Raw genomic sequence first — 19,768 nt, forward strand, 5'->3', positions numbered from 1 at the left:
AAATTAATGATTTTGAAAAGAAAAATACTGATTTGCATAACTTACTTTCAAAAGTTCACGACGATCATCAAAAGAAGATTGATGATCTTAAAACTTCTTTTAATAAGATTGGAACAAAAAGTTTTGAAAAAGGTGAGAATTCAAAATCCAACTTTTTTAAGAAAAGTTTTAGAAGCTACAATCATAGAAGTCCTCAACGAACCTTGAATGGTAAAATTGTTAGGAGTATATGGGTTCCTAAAGAATTCATTACTACTAAAGATAAGAATGTCCTTAATAAATGGATACCAATGGGGACAAGGATTTTAGAAACTAATGAATATGGACCCAAAAGAATTTAGGTACCAAAAATTAGAAATTAATCTATGTTTGTAGGAAAAGGAGTATTGCTACAAGGCACGGGAAACAAATCCAAATTCATGGTACCTTGATAGTGGATGCTCGAGACACATGACCAGAGACAAAAGTCGGTTCATAGAGCTTAACGCCAAAAATGGAGGAGAAGTGATTTTTGGTGATAATTCAAAAGGTCACATTGAAGGTATTGGTACTATAGGTAATACCTTTTCCATACAAATTAAAAATGTGTTATATGTGAATGGATTAAAGCATAATCTATTAAGTATTAGTCAATTATGCGATAAGGGATTCAATTTCATGTTTGAAATTAATGGTTGTTAAGTCATTGACATTGCATCTAATCGGATTATGCTTGTTGGTCATAGAATAGGAAACATATACATGGTGCATTTAGATTCTATTGATATGACTAATTTGTGCCTAGTTGCTAAGGATGAACATGATAGTTGGTTATGGCATATGAGACTAGGACATGCTAGTATGAGTGTTTTGCAACGACTAATTCAAGGAGACTTAGTAAGAGGGTTGCCTAAGCTTAAATTTGATAATGATAAAATCTGTTATGCTTGTGCTAAAGGAAAAAAAATGAATTTCTTTTAAATCCATTAATGACGTATCAACAGTAGAGTATTACAATTTATCCATATAGATCTTTTTGGGCCAACTAGGACTACTAGCTTGGGTAGTAAACAATATGCATTTGTCTTGGTAGATGACTATTCTAGATATACTTGGGTTCTATTCTTAAGTACTAAAGATGAAGCATTAGAAAATTTCATCACATTTTCAAAAGTAATCCAAAACGAAAAAGGTTACTCTATCACTAGTGTTAGAAGTGATCATGGCACTGAATTTGAAAATCTTGGATTTAATGAGTTTTGTAATTCTAATGGTATTAGCCATAATTTTTCAGCACCTTGAACCCCTCAACAAAATGGAGTTGTTGAGAGGAAAAATCGAACTTTAGAAGAAATGGCTAGAACTGCTTTGTGAAAATAATTTGCCAAAATATTTTTGGGCGGAAGCCACAAATACCGCTTATTATGTTGTAAATTGAGTAATGATTAGGCTAATTTTAAAGAAAACTCCATATGAAATTTTCAAAAATAAAAAGCCTAACATTAGCTATTTTCATCCTTTTGGATGTAAATGTTTTGTTTTAAACAACGGTAAAGAAAACCTGGTAAATTTGATGCTAAAAGTGATGAAGGAATTTTTCTGGGTTATTCCTTAAATTCTAAAGCTTATCGAGTATTTAATAAAAGCACTTTAGTTGTAGAAGAGTCCATACATGTTGTTTTCGATGATAATCTCCTTCCGAGGAAGGATTCTTGTGTTAATGATGATGTAGGTATTGTACAAGCAAATGACGTTAGACATGGCATTGGAGAATCATCATCAAATGAAGAAACGAAATATGAGGAAACTCATGATCCTCTCGAGAATCCAACCATTGAAGAAAGGGAAGTATCTTATCCAAGAGAGTACAACTATGTCAAGGATGGTGAGATTATAGGTGATCAATCCAAAGGGGTAACAACTAGATCCTCTCTTAGAAATATTTGTAATTATGTTACATTTATTTAATGCATAGAGCCTAAGAACATCAAAGAATCATTAAAAGATGAACATTGGATTATGGCTATGCATGAAGAATTAAATCAATTTGAGAGAGTAAAGTGTGGACATTAGTTAGAAGACCTAGTAATAAATCTACTGTAGGTACTAGATGGGTATTTAGGAATAAGCTTGATGAGAGGGGTAATATAATGAGAAACAAGGCTAGACTTGTTGCTCAAGGGTATACTCAAGAAGAGGGCATAGACTATTATGAAACATACGCTCCCGTAGCTAGGATGGAAGCAATTAGAATGATATTAGCATTTGCATGTTTTCATGAATTTAAATTATATCAAATGGATGTTAAAAGTGCATTTTTAAATGGTTTTATAAAAGAAGTGTATGTGGAACAATCTCCAGGTTTTGAAGATTCAAAATTTCCGGATCATGTTCTTAAATTGACAAAAGCACTTTATGGTTTAAAATAAGCTCCTAGAGCTTGGTATGAAAGATTGTCAAACTTTTTAATTGAAAAAGATTTTTCAAAAGGGAAGGTTGACACTACATTGTTTTTAAAGCATAAAGGTAAAGATTTATTAGTAGTTCAAATTTATGTTAATGATATAATATTTGATTCTACTAATGATGTTCTTTGCCAAGAATTTTCTAAGCTAATGCAAAGCGAATTCGAATTAGCATGATGGAGGAGCTCTCATTTTTATTGGGACTCCAAATCAAGCAATGAAAAGATGACATCTTCATCAATCAAGCTAAGTACGTCAAAGATATGCTCAAGAAGTTTGGACTGGAAAATGGCAAACCTCATGACACTCCAATGAGCTCTTCAACAAAGCTTGACTTAGATGAAGGAGGTAAATGTGTAGATGTTAAATTATATAGGTCAATGATTGGATCTCTACTTTATCTAACTGCAAGTAGACTGGACATTATGTTTAGTGTTTGCTTATGTGCTAGATTTCAATCATGCCCTAAGGAATCACATTTACTAGTTGTTAAGATAATCTTTAGATACCTTAAGGACACTCCTAGTTTAGGACTTTGATATCCTAGAGACTCTAGCTTTAGCTTGCATGCCTTATCTGATGCGGATTATGGAGGATGCAAATTAGATAGGAAAAGCACCTCCGGTACTTGCCAATTCCTTGGAAATATGTTGATTTCTTGGTTTTCAAAGAAACAAAATTGTGTCACATTATCTACCACTGAAGAGGAATACATTTCAGCCGGTAGTTGTTGTACACAAGTTTTATGGATGAAACAACAACTTTTTGATTATGGAATTGAAGTAGGTACTATTCCTATCAAGTGTGACAATACTAGTGCTATTTGTCTCACTAAAAATCCCATCAAACACTCTAGAACTAAGCACATTGAAATAAGACATCACTTCATTAGAGACTATGTCACTAAGGAAGATGTAGTTCTAGAATTTGTTGATACTTTGCATCAATTAGCGGATATCTTTACAAAACTTTTAGACAAGGAAAGATTTTGGACACTTAGGAGAGAATTAGGTTTAACTGACCTATATTCACTTAGTGTTTAAAATAATTTTAGCACTTTTAAAAATAAATGAAAAATGCTTATAATGATACATTCTTTGCTATTAGTTAGAGGGAGTTTATGTTATTTGGTGAAAATTAATTTTATGTTCAAATATTATTTAAAGATTAATTTGATTGATTGAACATGATTAATTTTCAATATATGAGTTGTCAATACCACTAGAGCTAATTAATGTAGCATTTTAAGTGTTTAAAACAGATTTTTAACATTTCTATGCTTCATGCATCGATACACTTAACAGTGCATCGATGCATCCCTTTGAATGTGCATCGATTCATCATGTTGATGCACCGATGCACGCCTTAAATGTGCATCGATGCATCCGTCGGGTTTTTAGATAAAAAAACCTTGATTTTCTTCATCTTCTCAAACTCCTAACTCTAAAACACTCACGCCGTTCGCCTCTCTCTCTCTAAAATCTCCTTTTGCTTAAAATCAATAAAATATTGTTAGAATCTTCAAGTTTTTCAACTCTTAATCCTGCATTTATCATCAAATCGTGCAAAACAACATCACATTCCTCTCAAATCTGAAATTTTCAAGGTAATATTTCAAAAACCTTATTTTATTGATTTTTGATCTTAGGACTAGTTTTAATTAGTTTTAGGATGAACATTATATCGGGCATTGATAGTTTGATGATTACAAATTAGTTTTTACAACTAATTTCATCAAAAACTCACAAAATTTCAATGAATTTGTGAATTTTCGAAATTAAAAAAAATCGAAAATCTAAATTTAAATTCTAAATTTGATGTTTTTGATTTAATTATGTTGTTTTCATGAAAAACTATACATATTATTTACAAATATTACTTTCAAATAGTTTTTCAAAACATTGTCCATTAGGATTCGGTTTAGAGAACCTTGAATTATTGAGTACTCAATTGAGTTTTGGGATTGATTATTGTGCATACATGTGTTTCAATTTGCTATATTTCTTTTTCCGATTCTTAAATCATGTCTAATCCCAAACGCCCTAGGACTTCGTCGAGTCGTTCTCGTTCAAACCAACCTCCTAATCCCATTCCTCCTCCACCTTCATCTCTATTAGGATCTTGTTTTAACATGTATGAGCGTCGTAGAGACGAATTGTACTCTAGGTACAGAAATTCTTTCCAAACTTATAGAATCCGTGAAGAGCGTATTCCTTCGCTTCAAGCCATGGTTGACATTGACTTTGAATACATTCCGATTCTTAAAGCTTGGAAGTTTGATAAATTGTTTCAGCTTAAACCTATCGTCTATCAACAATTGGTCTGCATTTTCTATTCCAATGCGGCGTGTATTCAAAATGAAACTCAATGTGGAACTATAGCCATTAGATCCTATCTTTTAGGCCAATATATTAATATTGACCCCGAGACTATAGCTTTCCGATTTGGGTTAGATGATAGTGGTGTATATAATGGAGTGAAAATGTGGAATATCCCTATGTTCCAAACTCCAGTGTTAGTACTCTACAATCTCATCACGATCGTTTTTTCCATTTGATGATCTCTTGGTGGTTTAGACCATCCGGAGGTAGGTACTCCACACTTCGTGCTAAGGATTTATGGTGGATGTATTGTATTAAAAATAAAATCAAAATAAATCTACCCCACATTATATTCAGTCAACTAGTGGACATCATAAACATTGTTCCTTCAAAACATGTTGAAACATTGATTTATGGATGTCTTCTTAGTAACCTCTTTATCAAACTTGGTCTAGACGTCTCTCTCGACAATCCTACCCACTCCAAAATCAAATCAATCTCACATCCTTGAAGAAAGCGAATTGGAAACAAGACGAGGTAACCGGTCAATGGGTTTTTAGACCCGGAAAGCAAACTTCGGGAGCTAGTTCCTCACGAGCTGCTCCTAGTTCCTCTCGTGCTCCTCCTCCTCCTCCGGCTCCGGCTTCGGCTTCTGACGATAATCCTGAATTTCAACAACTTATGCAAGACATCGATGATCATGTACCTGATGACGAGCCTGTACCAGAACCAGCTCCACAAGAAGATCAAATGCCTCCATATTTTCGTTCATTTTTTGAGACATTTGATTTACGGTATGCGTCCATGGATTCATGCTTCATATTCATTGAGTCCCAGCTTTCTACCTTGGGAGCTCGATAACAAGATATGAATGATCGTTTGGATGCACTCACACTTGAGATGAGAACTCGTTACCCTCCTCCTCCTCCCAATCCTTCAATGGATGAATAGACTTATCTTGCTTTGATTGTTTTTGGGTTTGAACTTGAATTTAAATTGTTAAAACATTTTTGGATTGTCTTTCTTTGATTGTTGGATGTTTGTTTGATGGATATTTGAACTTTTATTTCTTATATATTTTGGTTTGTTTCAATATGTGCATTATTTACTTTTTAGTTGAAATATGACCAATTAACCATTTCACATTTTATTATGAATATTGATTATAAAACTAATGGTTAATCTCTCTTTTGATCTTTGATATTAGCAGCTTAATCTTTAAGTTTCTAAATATAAATTGGCTAAGTTTTTCAAAACCTTGTGTACAGTTATTTTAGAGTCTTTTTTATTTAACAAAAAGGGGGAGAAATGTAACATGTTATAGTAAGGTAGTAAGGAGGAGTAATTTCAAATTTGATTTTTCAAAATAGTTTTTCAAAGAAAATCTTAAAATTACTCAAGTGTTTTGTTATATCAAAAAGGGGGAGATTGTTGAAAACATTTTGATATTTCGATATAACAAATTAGTTTAAAAGAATTTTAAGATTTTACAAATGATTTTCTAAGTATATTCGATTCAATTAATCGAATATCAAATTATTACTCCAAGTTTTTTAAGATCAATTTCAAACCTTATTAAATGTGTAAAATTGTGTTTTATACTTAATATATTTTTGAAACAATTTTCACAAAGTATTTTGAACCAAAATCAAACCTAAAATCAATTTTTCAGAGTGATGCACCGATGCACTAATCCATGCATCGATGCACCATGAATTAAATTGAACATCGAATGCATTTCATGCATCGATGCACTGAGGATTTTATGAAAACATCGAATGCATTTGATGCATCGATGCACCAGCCATGCATCGATGCACTCTGGCTATTTTGAAACATCGAATGCACTTGATGCATCGATGCACTCTTAGTGCACCGATGCACTAAGGGTCCAACGGTCAAAATATTTGAATTTTACACTGATGCACAAATGCACCATGGGTATGCATCGATGCACTGACGCTCCCAACTACTTTAATTAATTGTTTTCACACTTAAACGGCTCTATTGACTCCACTAATCATCCCCAACGTTCAGAAGTGATTCAAGATATATTTAAACAAGCTTAGAAGCCATTGATCAACAACAAGAAACAACAAGCAACTAGAATCAAGAGAGATTCAAAGAGAAAGTATCAAACCTCAAGTTTGAGCATTTCAAGCCTATTTTTCATTCAATATTCATTTTGCTTTCAAGAACACTTATTGTGCTCAATTGTATTTATTCTTGAGTGTTCTTTCTTTGTTTTAGAATTGTGCAAACATATTTTCCTTGTGAGGTTTTTCTTGTAAGTTTACAAATTTGTAATATTCTCTTTGAGAAAAGAGTGTTCTCAAGAATTGGGGTATATTCTTGAGGGAGTTGTAAGGTTATCTCTTTGACCTCAAAAGAAAGAACAAATTAGTGAATTTGTTGGAAAATCCTTAGTGTGGATAGCTAAGGTAGTGGACGTAGACTTTAGTTGATAAAGTCGAACCACTCTAAATCGCTGTGCAATTACTTTCAATTTTCTGCAAAAACTTCCACCAAAATTTTTATTGCCAATTCACTCCCCTCTTGGCTGATTCCATCGATCGATTAACTCAACAATTTATCTTTTGGGGGCATATCAAAGATAAATATTAGATTAAATTATCCAATCTAATCTAATCATATTCAATCCAATTTTACCTTGTATAAATCTTACCTTGTGTAACCTTCGACTTTCTTTATCTTTGTATAATTAGTTTTTCCTTTTAGTCCTATATATACTCATCACTTATAAATATTACGGTTATCAAATAGAGAAATAATTTACACCCAAGTCATTGCTATGGAACTCAACATGAATAAAATACTTCAGAGATGAAATTTTGCTAGAATCACAACTAATGGTTACAATATTGTTCACATATACAAATAACATTATCATGCCTTCAGTAGACTTTTTTTTTTATTGAAAATAGAATGAAACTTGCTCTTTTGCTTCTCCTACTTTTAATACCTTGGATAAAATTCCTAAACCAAGTCTGAGGACTTTAATTCAAGTCATATAAAGATTATTCCTTTTCAAAAAACATACTATCTCATACTCTGGTTGAACAGCAAGATTAAGTGATTGCTTCATATACACCTCCTCCATGAGAGAACACAATTTTTTATATCTAATTGATGCAAAGTCCAATCAATAGCCACCGCAAAGGAGATAAACAATATTATAGAAAAGTTTATTTATTTGAGAAAAAGGTATCATCATAATCAATTCCATAAGTCTGAGCATACATATCTTTTGGCAACAAGTCTAGCTTTCAATTTAGCAATAGAGTCATTAGGGTTAAATTTAACAGTGAACACCCACTTACATTCAATAGCTCGTTTATCAGCATGCAAAGTAACCAAAGACTTAATTCCGTTAACGTCTAAAGCAGTCATCTCCTCAAGCAAAGTCGTACACTATCCAGAATGAGCTAATGTCTTGCAGACAAATTTAGGGGGGGGGGGGAACTTTACTAGGGACGAAAGAAAAGCACAAGAAGAATAAGACAAACGGTTATAGAAAACAATAGAAGAAATTGGGTATGTGCAAGTATGTTTACCTTCGAAAACTAATAAGTAGATCAAGACCATCAGTGGAAGTCAGATCAGATTTCGAAGATATTGGCTCATCAGGACATGAATCTGGAGTCTCGAGAACAAAGTAAGAACTAGACGGACATGGAAGCTTATTTCAATTACTTTGGTGTTAGGAAGGATGAGAGAATGATATTTTACCTTGTACTTTGGTATTACAAATACTTTTGGCCATATGTTCAATTTGTTTAGTTTATTTTTTCATAACATAGGAGTTGGTTATATGGTGAGTTGATTATATGTCTAGTAACCAGCGAAGAATGTCTTTTTGTGGTCTTCTGTTCTTAATCTTTAAGATAGGCAACCTCTAGGCTAGTGCTAAGTTCAGAAAATAATTGCTTGCTGAAATAATATACTAGCATTTGTTTAGAGGCATTAGATGACTGGCATGGTTGTTTGAACTATCAATTACTGCTTCAAGCTTTTTCCTTGTTTCCTGTTAGCCAGTGGCAACTCTCTAATTTTTTAAGACCATGTCATCCTATTAACTTTATTATGCATTTTATGGTGTTTTAAAATGACTTATTTCCAGAATAATTTGGCATAAACACTGGATATATTTTCATTGATGCAGAAGACAGGTCTTTTGGATATCTAAGCAAATACTACAGCTGGTGATGGAGGATGCCATTGATGATTGGCTTTTGCGCCAGATTTATTGGCTTCGGAGGGAGGAAACTGTTGCCCTAGGGATTCGATGGATTCAAGATGTAAGGCCTACATTAGAATTTAGTTTGAGCTTGAGCTGTAAAAGCATGAGTTTTGTCATTAACAACTGCTGCCACCATCACATGAACTTTTAGATGTCTCTCTCGTAAGATTTTAACCTGAAATCAATCTGTGATTGAGAACTGTGACAGGCTGAGCCTGAGGCTAAGTTCTGAATTGTAGCCCAGCAATCTTAAGATCAACGAATCACTTTCACTAATTAACCTGCCAAAATGTTATGTTTCTTCTAATTGCCTTTTCTTCCGCCAGCTCCTATGGCCAGGTGGTAAATTCTTTAGAACAATAGGGAACATTCACAGCAAATTTGGTAATGCTCATCTCAACCAGACTCATTCACCTTCGTTTAACTTCAGCCAATTTGGTGGGAATAATGCCCCTAAACCTGGATCCTTTGAGCAACAACTTGAGGCTACTCGTAGAGCAAGTGACATAAAAAAGATGATTTTTGGTAAGTATCTTTTTATCGTTGTTGATAACTTGTCTGAGCACGCATAACTTTTGGATCTGTAATTTAAATGCCTGCAATTCACTTATCGTTGGTCCAGAGTTCAGTGATTATATTTCTCATTAAAATTTCCCAAGACCATTTTTGTCTACTTTGTGTTGTTGAAATCACTGAACACGTTCCCCTCGAATTCATCAGATGGACCCCCAGCAACATTAATTAGCTTGATTGGGTATAAGCAATACCGACGATGTGCAAGAGACATTTATTATTTCACTCAGGTTGGGCTTTTATCCTTTTTGCCCTCTACGAAGATGATACTATTCTCTTATTTTCTTTCTATTTCCCATTGTTCCGATACTCGAATTTATTATTATATTTATCTGTTCTTGTCCATTGCAGTCTATCGTATGTATTAAGCAACTTGCTTTCGCGATCTTAGAACTCTTACTGATATCAGTTTTCCCCGAGCTACGGGATCTTGTGATGGATCTTCATGCCAAGAAACATATGAACGAGGCCTAGGAAGAAGTAAGTTCCGTTTCTGGTTCTGCCTATATGAAAAACACATTTGTTTCTGGTTCATCTTCGAGAGCTTAATAAAGGTAAGTGATGAGGCATATGTGATGCTTCAAATTGGCTCACCGTTTGTTTCAGAGGCTTTGCGTGTGATATTTTTAGGGTATGGAAATTACTATAGAAATCAGATCTTCTATAGGGCATTTAAGAAACACTCGACTGAAATTAGTTAGATGAAGGTTTCCCCTTTATATAAATGAGTCATCCCTATTTCATAAGTTCGTAAAGAATTAGGATTTTAAAATTTGATATTCTAAGATAAAACCAGAAAGTGTAACGTCCTACTTTGTCTTTATGAATTTAAGTTACATATATGTAATTCTTTAATATAAAGTATATACAATATTTTATATATATGGCATGAATCAAACGACTTCAGTGATTCAAAGAATAATTGTTATTCTTAGAGGCCTCGAGTTAGATCACCTATGATTGCAGGATTTTGAGCGTTGATTGTCAACTGATTAAAAGTCTTTAGAACAGATATTACCAATTGTAATAACCTTAGATTAATAAAATAAAATATTTTATGTATATCTGTTTTTTGATACATTAATTTACTAAACAATTCTTAAATCTATCCACATCTCAAACTAATTGAATTAAAGATATATAATTTTTTATTAGTCCGGGGTGAATATAAAATAATATTTGTTTAATTTTTTTAATCTATTAACAAGAAACCCGAGAGCTTTATAAAGAAAACTCTTTTTTTACGTCTGAAATCGCTCACTAAATTCAAAAATATATAATTTTTACAACTCTATACTTTTTAATTACTAAAACATGTAATAACATCAACAAAATTAATTGTATACTAAAACATAGAAGTGATACAAAAATGTAATATTAAGAAAATATAATATGATAATTTGAAAAGGCGAGTGAGCAAAGAAGAGCTAAGAATTTGTCGATGCTCGTCTCAATCTACCATTGACCTTCATTGGGGGTGGGTGAAATCCATAAAATAAACTAATTATCACAATCTGATCAAAGAATGTTTAAAGGTTTATGTGCCCTTAAAAGTATATTTTTCTATCATGTTTTTCTTTAAAAAAAATTGGGAAGTTTTTACTTTTAACTTTTAAAAGTTATTTTTGTTGTCTTATTTTTTTAATACCTCTAGAAAAAACTATTTTATCAACTAAAACGCATGAACATTTTTTTACCATAGAAATGTTGTTGAATTTAATAGAAAAGAGTAAATTGCATTTTAAGTCTCTCACATTTTATTTTTATTTAGTTTAATCTCAAAAAATATATTTAATCTAAAATTGATCCTCATTTATTTATAATATTATTTTATAATAATGTAATATTTATATTTATTTATATTTAATATATATTTAGTATTCATAATATTTAGTATATTCAGTTAATACATTTAATATTAATATTATCTTTAAATACCTTCATAAAGAACCCTGTTGAGTAGCAAAGTAGACAACAGCCATGGAGGAGGTGGTCGGGTCGTGATTGGAGTTGTGATCCTTTCTGATCTCTCTCGCATGGCTATTTATAGTATCCTTGGCTTGGTCTGAGTGAGGAGTTGCCATGTCTATGATCTTTTGATTAGTTGTTATATAGTTGTCACATTGTTGGATCTAATTGGTTGTTATAGGAGTGTGCCAAAAAAAAACGATTTAATTGTTCCGATCTAAAAATTTGAATATTCGATCTTTTTTTATTTTTAAATAATTTAAATCAGATATTCGAAAAATGAATAATCAAATCGAATGTGGATCGCCTATATTTTACTTTAGGATTATATGAAAATTCAATAAATTTTATATTTTAAATGGGCTCTGGCCTAAAAATAACCCATTAAAACATAAACCCAACCGATTAACACATATAAAATGCTTCAGACCACCACTGTAAATATTATCCCCGCGTGATCCATCATACTTGAATTCAAATGTCTGTTAAAAAATTAAAGTTAACTTTACGCATTAAACATAGTCCTGATAACTCAAATTTTAATTTGCCAAACTAAGTACAACCCAGTAAAGTACTAACATATTTTAATTTATAGGTGTAATATTCATATTTCATGCATCCCCTACAATATTTCATCTACAATAGTTATGTAACACCCTAAATTCGTACGACACAGTCGATTGGTTAGGATGCTACACGGAACCACCGGAGTAACTGACCAACATTTTTCTTAGTTCTCTTTTCTTAAAACGACCATTTTATACTAGAAAATCATTCATAAAAATACAAATTTAAAACTTTTACATCAAAGAACTCTCAAAATAATATATACATCTAAAAATATACAAACCATCTCTTGACTGACTTTACTACTAAACTTTACATCAGGGTTTATAAATATACATGCCCTTTCAAAACTTGAGATGTACTCTGATCTGCTATGAGTCTGGACTTCTGTCTCTCTGGGTCTTCGCAACTGCTCCACCTAATCTGCGTAAGGAAACAAATTCCAAATGCTGAGCTAACTAGCTCAATGTCACACTAACAACTAGCTCATACTAAAAGTGCATCACTAAAATACCTCAAGCTACTCAATCTCAAACATTAGTGATTATCCTCATGATACTCACTCTCTAGTACTCTAGGGTAGACATCATGATGCAGCTGAGGGATCTCTGCATCTCAAAGCTCAAACACCCCTCTAGTCTACCGAGGTTGGTTGCTTTGAATTTCTGCATCAGTCAATCCCCTCGACTAACCCACCCCTCTCGAGTGTCGGACCTCGCGCCCTAGTTAGTCAATTTAAAGTGCCTCGTGCACTACCTAAGGATATTCGGACTGAATTTATACTTTTGACTCTCCTTCATTTCTAAAGGAACTCGGGTGTCCTAATCGTTTCCCAAGCATTCACACGAGGCTAGTCTTATTTGATCCTACTTTATTCTCGTTTCTACGTTTGAAATAAACATTGTTACTATTCTCACTTGTAATCTTATTTGGAAGACCTCACTTGCTTCTATAATTCACCTTGCTTTAAAGTCCAAAACATCATCTTAGTATCAAGACTAAACTTATAGTATTGATACTCTTTCTGTAGTATCAATACCTTTTAGTATCAATACCCAACCCAAGGTATTGATACTACATCTCTGAATTTGCCTTTAAAGAAAAGGGAGTATCGTTGCTGGGACCCTTGGGTATCGATACTCCCTAGAGTACCGATACCAAAATAGCCTACTGGAATTTCGGTCTCGATACCGTGCACCCTAGTCTCGATATCATACCCTCAGTATCGATACTCCTTTAAGGGGTTTGATACTAGCCCTAAAAATGCCTTATTTAGGCACAAATTCACCCCTTAATCTCCCTAATTTTGTTACCTTGAGGTTTCCCAATGATTATTAAGTATTATGTAAATATTAAGGGTCATAAATAAGGCTTTAAAACATCTCATAACTCTAAAACATGCATCTTACCATAGAAATCTACTCAACATGCTTAATATAATCTCGTAAGCTCTCTTGCTTTTTTAATGACCACTAAGGGTATGAAGGAGTTGTGAGTGTGTTACCTTGATTCTTTGGCTACTAAATCTCCTCTCGAATCAACTAGTATTCACTTTTTCCTTACTTTTAGCTTTGGAACTTTCTCCCACCTCTTTGGCTAATCACAAGTAAAACTAGAAGTTACTAATTTGTTTAGAGCTTAGAACTGAGTTAGAAACACTCTAATCAACTTAAATTTATTAAAACTAACTTGAATCCTTTGATTGCTTTAACTTCCATAAAAATACATTTTCTAAAACCATACCCAAAACATGAAATTAAGGGCTCTAAATGAAACTTAAGGGATGGAGATTTAGGTTCTTACATTGGTTTCTTCAATCTAGGCTTGAAACTCTTACAACTTCCACCTTTTTCTTGCTCTTGGGAGGAAAAGAAGAGAGAAAATGAAGATATTTTGGGAGCTTTGGAGTTTCACGTGAAAAACTATTGGCTAAGGGTTTTTTATCATTTAAACCCAACTATGGGTAAACTACACTTTTGGTCCCTCGCCCTTTTATCTCCATTTAAAACCATCACATATCCTATGATCTTGGGCCAAACTTAGGCCCAACACTCTTATAAACTAGTCCAAACTGCTCTGGAAGATCTAATGGGTTCAACTTATGGGTCTCAGGTAGACCCGAACTACTGACCTAGGATTTGGGGTATTACAAGTTCCCAAACGGTGGAGGATTTATACTCTCATGTAATAAATTCATTTTCAATATTTTAAGTGTTAAATTTAAAAATTAAAATATTTTATTATTTTATTATGGTTGAATAATTAAATATATATACATAGAGGAGGTTGTATAAAGTCATAAAATATAAAATTTAAGTATTTTTTTGTTAAATTAAATTTTATTTCGGAATCGGTTATCCAAATATTTGATCCAAAAATTTAAATATGAAACATCGGATATTCGATTTTTTCGGATTACAATATTAGTGATCTGAATTTTTGGATATCCGAAATTTTAATCAAATAGTATACGATATCCGAAAATGCACACCCCCTAAATTGTTCTAGGAAGTGGCATGAGCTAGAGTTGTCATGTCATTGACTTTGATTGAATACTTCAGGAGGTGATAGGTTAGGTTAGGATGCTACGTGTATGGTTGGCGCGTAGTCATTACGAAGTGTATTCTCATGAGTAGCATATGTTTGGCGAGTAGTCAGTAGCCTAGTAGAAGGTTCGCATGATACTCAAGCTCGCAAGTCTATTGGATCATAGGTGATAACAAACCATTTTATCTCATCATATCCCACTACCTTGGAAACAATTTTATCATCAAATTCACTATTACTATCTCGATTTTTTTATAAAAAAAACAATAATTTAGAACTGGGAGTCATTTCTTTTTCCTCTCCTTTGTTGATAAGAATAAATTTCTTAACTATTAAAGTCACTTGATTCGTGCTTGAACATACATTTGGTGATCGCACAATAGGAGGCTACTCACCCATCAAAATAGTAACAAAATGACACTTGACTTGAATCCTATTAATCCCTTAATTATCATCGGAATCCTCTAACTAGGCCAACAAAACCAATACAGCTTCATTGCCATTTTTAGTGATTTTGAGCACATATAAAAGATGAACTTATCCAATGAAAGGCTTGGTTTATGTACCATCATGTAACAAATCTGGATGAGATAGCTTTCAATTCCACATAGTGGAAGCATGTACATCTTGTTGTAGAGATAACCTCGTGTGCCACATGATCATACTTGTAAACATAGCTAACGATGATCTACTCACGTATAAATATCGAGTCAAACATTCTGCGGACATGACTCACTTGTTAGAGTAGTCCCCCATGTGGTGATTTCAAGAGGTTACTCATTCTTTCTAAAAAAAACTAAAACAAAAACAAAACAAAAAAACAAAAGAGAGAGAGATTGCTCATTCGATTCTCCTCAACACAGTGATGGAATATACATATAATGAGAGGTGTTTTTGAGATGTTTTTTATGATTTTAATATAAAAATATTAGAAAAACTAAACTAACATATTTTAAAGAATAATAATACTCTTAAAAATAAACAGACACATATTATTCATTTTTATTCATCTTAAAAGAAATTCATCAAATAATAAATTTGACACCACAAAATAAATTTTCTAACTTCCCGCCGATGGTTCACGAATGATGTAATATCCAATATTCGTATGGCCTACAATTTACAAGACTCAAACGGTTTTATTAAAGCAGATTTTGAAGCCCGACATCAGCTGACTTGCAAAAAATTCTCAAGCAAGTTCCAAACATTTCCAAGGCATGATGTCTTCGTGAGATAGAACCGTCTTTTAGTTACTTTTTCAATGCAATTTGAAACATCTCAATTGGATATCGAGAGTCTAAGATATGTTTATTTTAGCGAAGATAACACATGTAGAAAATGTTGAAAAGTCAAATAAGTGGCCAATTTTGCCACTTTCGGTAGTCTACAAATTGGTTTTCAATATTCGATGCAGCAATTGTTGATTTTTAATGGAAAAATTGCAAATTTAGTTCTTGCACTTTAGGGTATTTATAAGATTAGTCCTTAAGCTTCAATTATAAATACCCTAACCCATTTAGCTTCAAAACTATCCCAAATCATTCTAGTTTTCTCCCAATACTAGAGAATTTAGAGAGTTTTCTTGAGAGTTGTTTTCTCCTTTTTATCAAGAGAGAATTGTTATTGTTTTCTCCTTTTTAGATCGAGAGAAGTTGTAATTCCTATTTTCTCTTAGTGAAATTCTTCTACCTTTGCCCGTGGTTTTTACCTTATATTATTTAGGGGGTTTTCTACGTAAAATTTGTGTATTCTTTACCTTCATTTTTATTTTCTCAAATTATCAGTTGCGATTTTGCTCTATCTGATAGCCGTATTCCGCAAAAATTGGTGTCAAGAGCTAGATTTGAGTGTGTAATATCTACTTATTGTCTTTATGGTTGCCATAAAAAGGTGGATCCTTCAACATAAGAAAGTAAGAAGGTATTACCCATTCTTTAAAGGTTCCAGAGAACTATTCACGATAGTGAAATAATGGGAGCTATCCGTAATAAAAGCTATGACAACAAAATTTGATATTGAAAAGTTCAATGAGAGAAATTTCTCATTGTGGAAATTGAAGATGAAGGTCATCCTAAGGGAAGATGAAGTTCATCATAAGGGAAGATGGTTGTCTAACAGCTATCAGTGAAAGGCCAGTAGATTTCACAGATGACAGCAAATGGAACGAGATGGACGATAATGCTATGGTAAACTTTCATCTAGTATTAGCAGATGAAGTATTATCAAGCATCGAGGAGAAGAAGACAGATAAGGAGATATGTTATCATCTCACTAAACTGTACGAGGCCACATCGATGCATAATAAAATTTTCCTTAAAAGGAAATTGTACACTCTTCGGATGCCAGAATCTACTTCAGTGACGGAGAACTTAAACACATTGGACACTTTATTTTCTCAACTTATATCCTTAAGATGTACAATAGGAGAACAAGAACATGCTGAACTTCTACTTCAAAGTCTACTTGATTCTTATGATCAACTCATCATCAACTTGACAAACAATAATATCATTAGTCTAGTCTTTGATGACGTTGCAACTTCTGTTCTACAAGAAGATAATCGGCGTAAGAGCAATGAAGACAGACAAGTAAATCTGCAACAAGCAGAAGCGTTGACAACGATGAGAAGGAGGTCAATAGAATGTGGCCAAAGCATCAGTCGCAAACATAGTAGATCAAAGTCGAGAAGCAAAAAGAATTTAAAGTGCTACAATTGTGGAAAGAAGGGTCACTTGAAGAATGATTGTTGGAGTCTAAGTAAAAACTCCAATCCACAAGGTAATACCGCAAACACTTCAGATGATGGAGATGCTATATGCTGTGAAACGTCAACCACCGTAGAAGGTAGAAAAAGATTTGCAGATATATGGCTCATTGATTCTGGAGCAACATATCATATGACCTCAAGAAGAAAATGGTTTTATCATTATGAACTTGTCTCAGGAGGATCTGTATATAGTTACAATGATCATGCTTTAGAGATCGTTGGCATTGTAACCATCAAATTAAAGATGTATGATGGAACAATTAAAGTTGTTCGAGATGTTCGGCACGTGAAAGGCCTGAAAAAAAATTTATTATCCTACGGATTGTTGGATAATAATGAAAGGAAGACTGAAACACGGAAAGTAATCATAAATGTATTCCATGGAGCGCTTGTGGTGATGAAAGGTGAAAATATATTAGCAAACTTGTACATGCTAAAGGGAGAGACTTTGCTAGAAGCAGAAGCCGTTTTTCAAAGAATCTTAATAGATTTAGTTTTTCTTGAGGTTTCTCAATGAAATCCGATAGTAGATCTTGAATGGAAAAAGTTATGTTATTGTTATTGTTATTTTTTATTTCTCTTAACTCCACCTATTCTTTCAAAAAATATTCTTTTTCCTATGCCGAATTTAATTTTCAATTTTTATGGGTTAATGCCCCTATTTGTTTCTAAATTTTTTTTTTCTTTTTGCTAAGTTTTGTCCTATGATTCTTTCCTAATTTTTTATAATTTTTTCATATTTAACTTGATTTGTTTTATTTATTCTAATTTGATTCTTAATTTTATTTAATATTTTAAAAAATATTTCTTTATTTTAATTTATTATTTATTATTTCTTTGTACTTATGATTTATTTATTTATTTCTAAGCATATTATATTTATTTATTTGGTGTAACTTTTAAATTTTGTCTCTCATTTATTTATTTTTAGTACTAATTCTGTTATTTTTTTGTGTATATTTTATTTATTTTTGTACTCTTGATTAGGGGTGTTCAAAAATATCAGACCAAATTGACTTGACAACCTAAACTAAAAAACCGGATAATTATCTAAAAAATTTACCTGACCCGACATTTCCTAGGTCAGGCCTAGGTCATAAAATTACATTTTTTTCGACTACCTAATTACATTTATTTTTTTAAATATAATAATATTACATATTTAATTATTAATAATTTTATATATTAAATTAAACTAATAAAATTAAAAGACCCACCCAATGTACGTTTAATAATTAATATAATATTTGTTTAATAATATAAGTTGTATTTTTTAAAAAATTAATAATTTGAAAATGATAAAAAAAATTGAGTACCTCGATTACCCGAATTATGAAAATCGGCAATACCTGATACCCACAACATCTGGGTCGAGACACAGACCAACCAATCAACTACCTGAAGACCCACGTACACAGAACTTCGAGTACCCGAATTTCAACACCCTTACTCGTGTTATTTTGATGAGTTATTTTTTCAATGGTTTAAATTATTTTGTGGTTATTTTAATGAGTGGTTTAGATTGGTTCTTGTAACCTATAAATACCCTATTTGTATTTGAGTTTTATCATCCAACAATCAAAGAGAGTTTTAAATTTTTCTATTTTGCAATTTATAAGATTATTCTAAAGAGAGTTTTTCTTCTTCTTGATCAACTAGAGTTTTTACTCTATTTTGATTCAACAATTGGTATCCGAGCCACGTTTTTAAGGTCGCTTGAAATTCCGAGTATGCTTTGTAGCTGCAGTTTTAATTGATCTTCCACATCAAAAAATATTTCTTGAGATTATTTTTAGGGTTATTACAAACCTTGTGGATCTTCTTTGTGTTTAGAGTAATTTAGTACTCTGCATGTTTGTTACTCAAGCTTGTTCGGTGTAGTCAAAGCCTTGTCGTTACGATGGGTGACCTTCAAGTAGTTGGAGGAATCAAGAAGCTCAACAACCAAAACTATAACACGTGGGCAACGTGTATAGAGTCTTACCTTCAAGTTCAAGACTTGTGGGTGGTTGTCGGTGGTAGTGAAGTTACACAACCGGCAGCGGAAGATGCTAACGTGTCTTGCGAAAGTGGAAAATTAAAGCAGGCAAAGCAATGTTTGCTTTGAAGACCACAATAGAAGAAGAAATGTTGGAGCATATTCGGGATGTTAAATCACCGAAGGAAGCATGGGACACCTTCGCTACACTCTTTTCGAAGAGAAACGATACAAAATTACAACTTCTCGAGAATGAACTTCTATCAATGGCGCAACACGACATGGTGGTTGCCCAATACTTTCACAAGGTGAAGTTGATATGCCGCGAAATTTCAGAATTAG

General features: G+C 32.7%; 1 protein-coding gene across 1 annotated transcript in view; it reads left to right on the forward strand.

Annotated features, from left to right (window-relative positions):
- LOC120122196 overlaps positions 1-19,768 on the forward strand; it is a 40,766-nt gene that overhangs the window by 13,466 nt on the left and 7,532 nt on the right. Inside the window, exons 12-17 of the mRNA XM_039141400.1 lie at positions 8,949-9,084; positions 9,353-9,551; positions 9,747-9,829; positions 9,951-10,095; positions 10,166-10,171; positions 18,144-18,147. Of these exons, the coding sequence (XP_038997331.1) occupies positions 8,949-9,084; positions 9,353-9,551; positions 9,747-9,829; positions 9,951-10,073 (541 nt within the window). The 3' untranslated portion in view covers positions 10,074-10,095; positions 10,166-10,171; positions 18,144-18,147. The remainder of the gene's footprint in view (positions 1-8,948; positions 9,085-9,352; positions 9,552-9,746; positions 9,830-9,950; positions 10,096-10,165; positions 10,172-18,143; positions 18,148-19,768) is intronic.

This window comes from Hibiscus syriacus, unplaced genomic scaffold, assembly GCF_006381635.1.
Source record: "Hibiscus syriacus cultivar Baekdansim isolate YM2019G1 unplaced genomic scaffold, ASM638163v2 tig00110384_pilon, whole genome shotgun sequence".
NCBI classification, from domain to species: Eukaryota; Viridiplantae; Streptophyta; class Magnoliopsida; order Malvales; family Malvaceae; genus Hibiscus; species Hibiscus syriacus.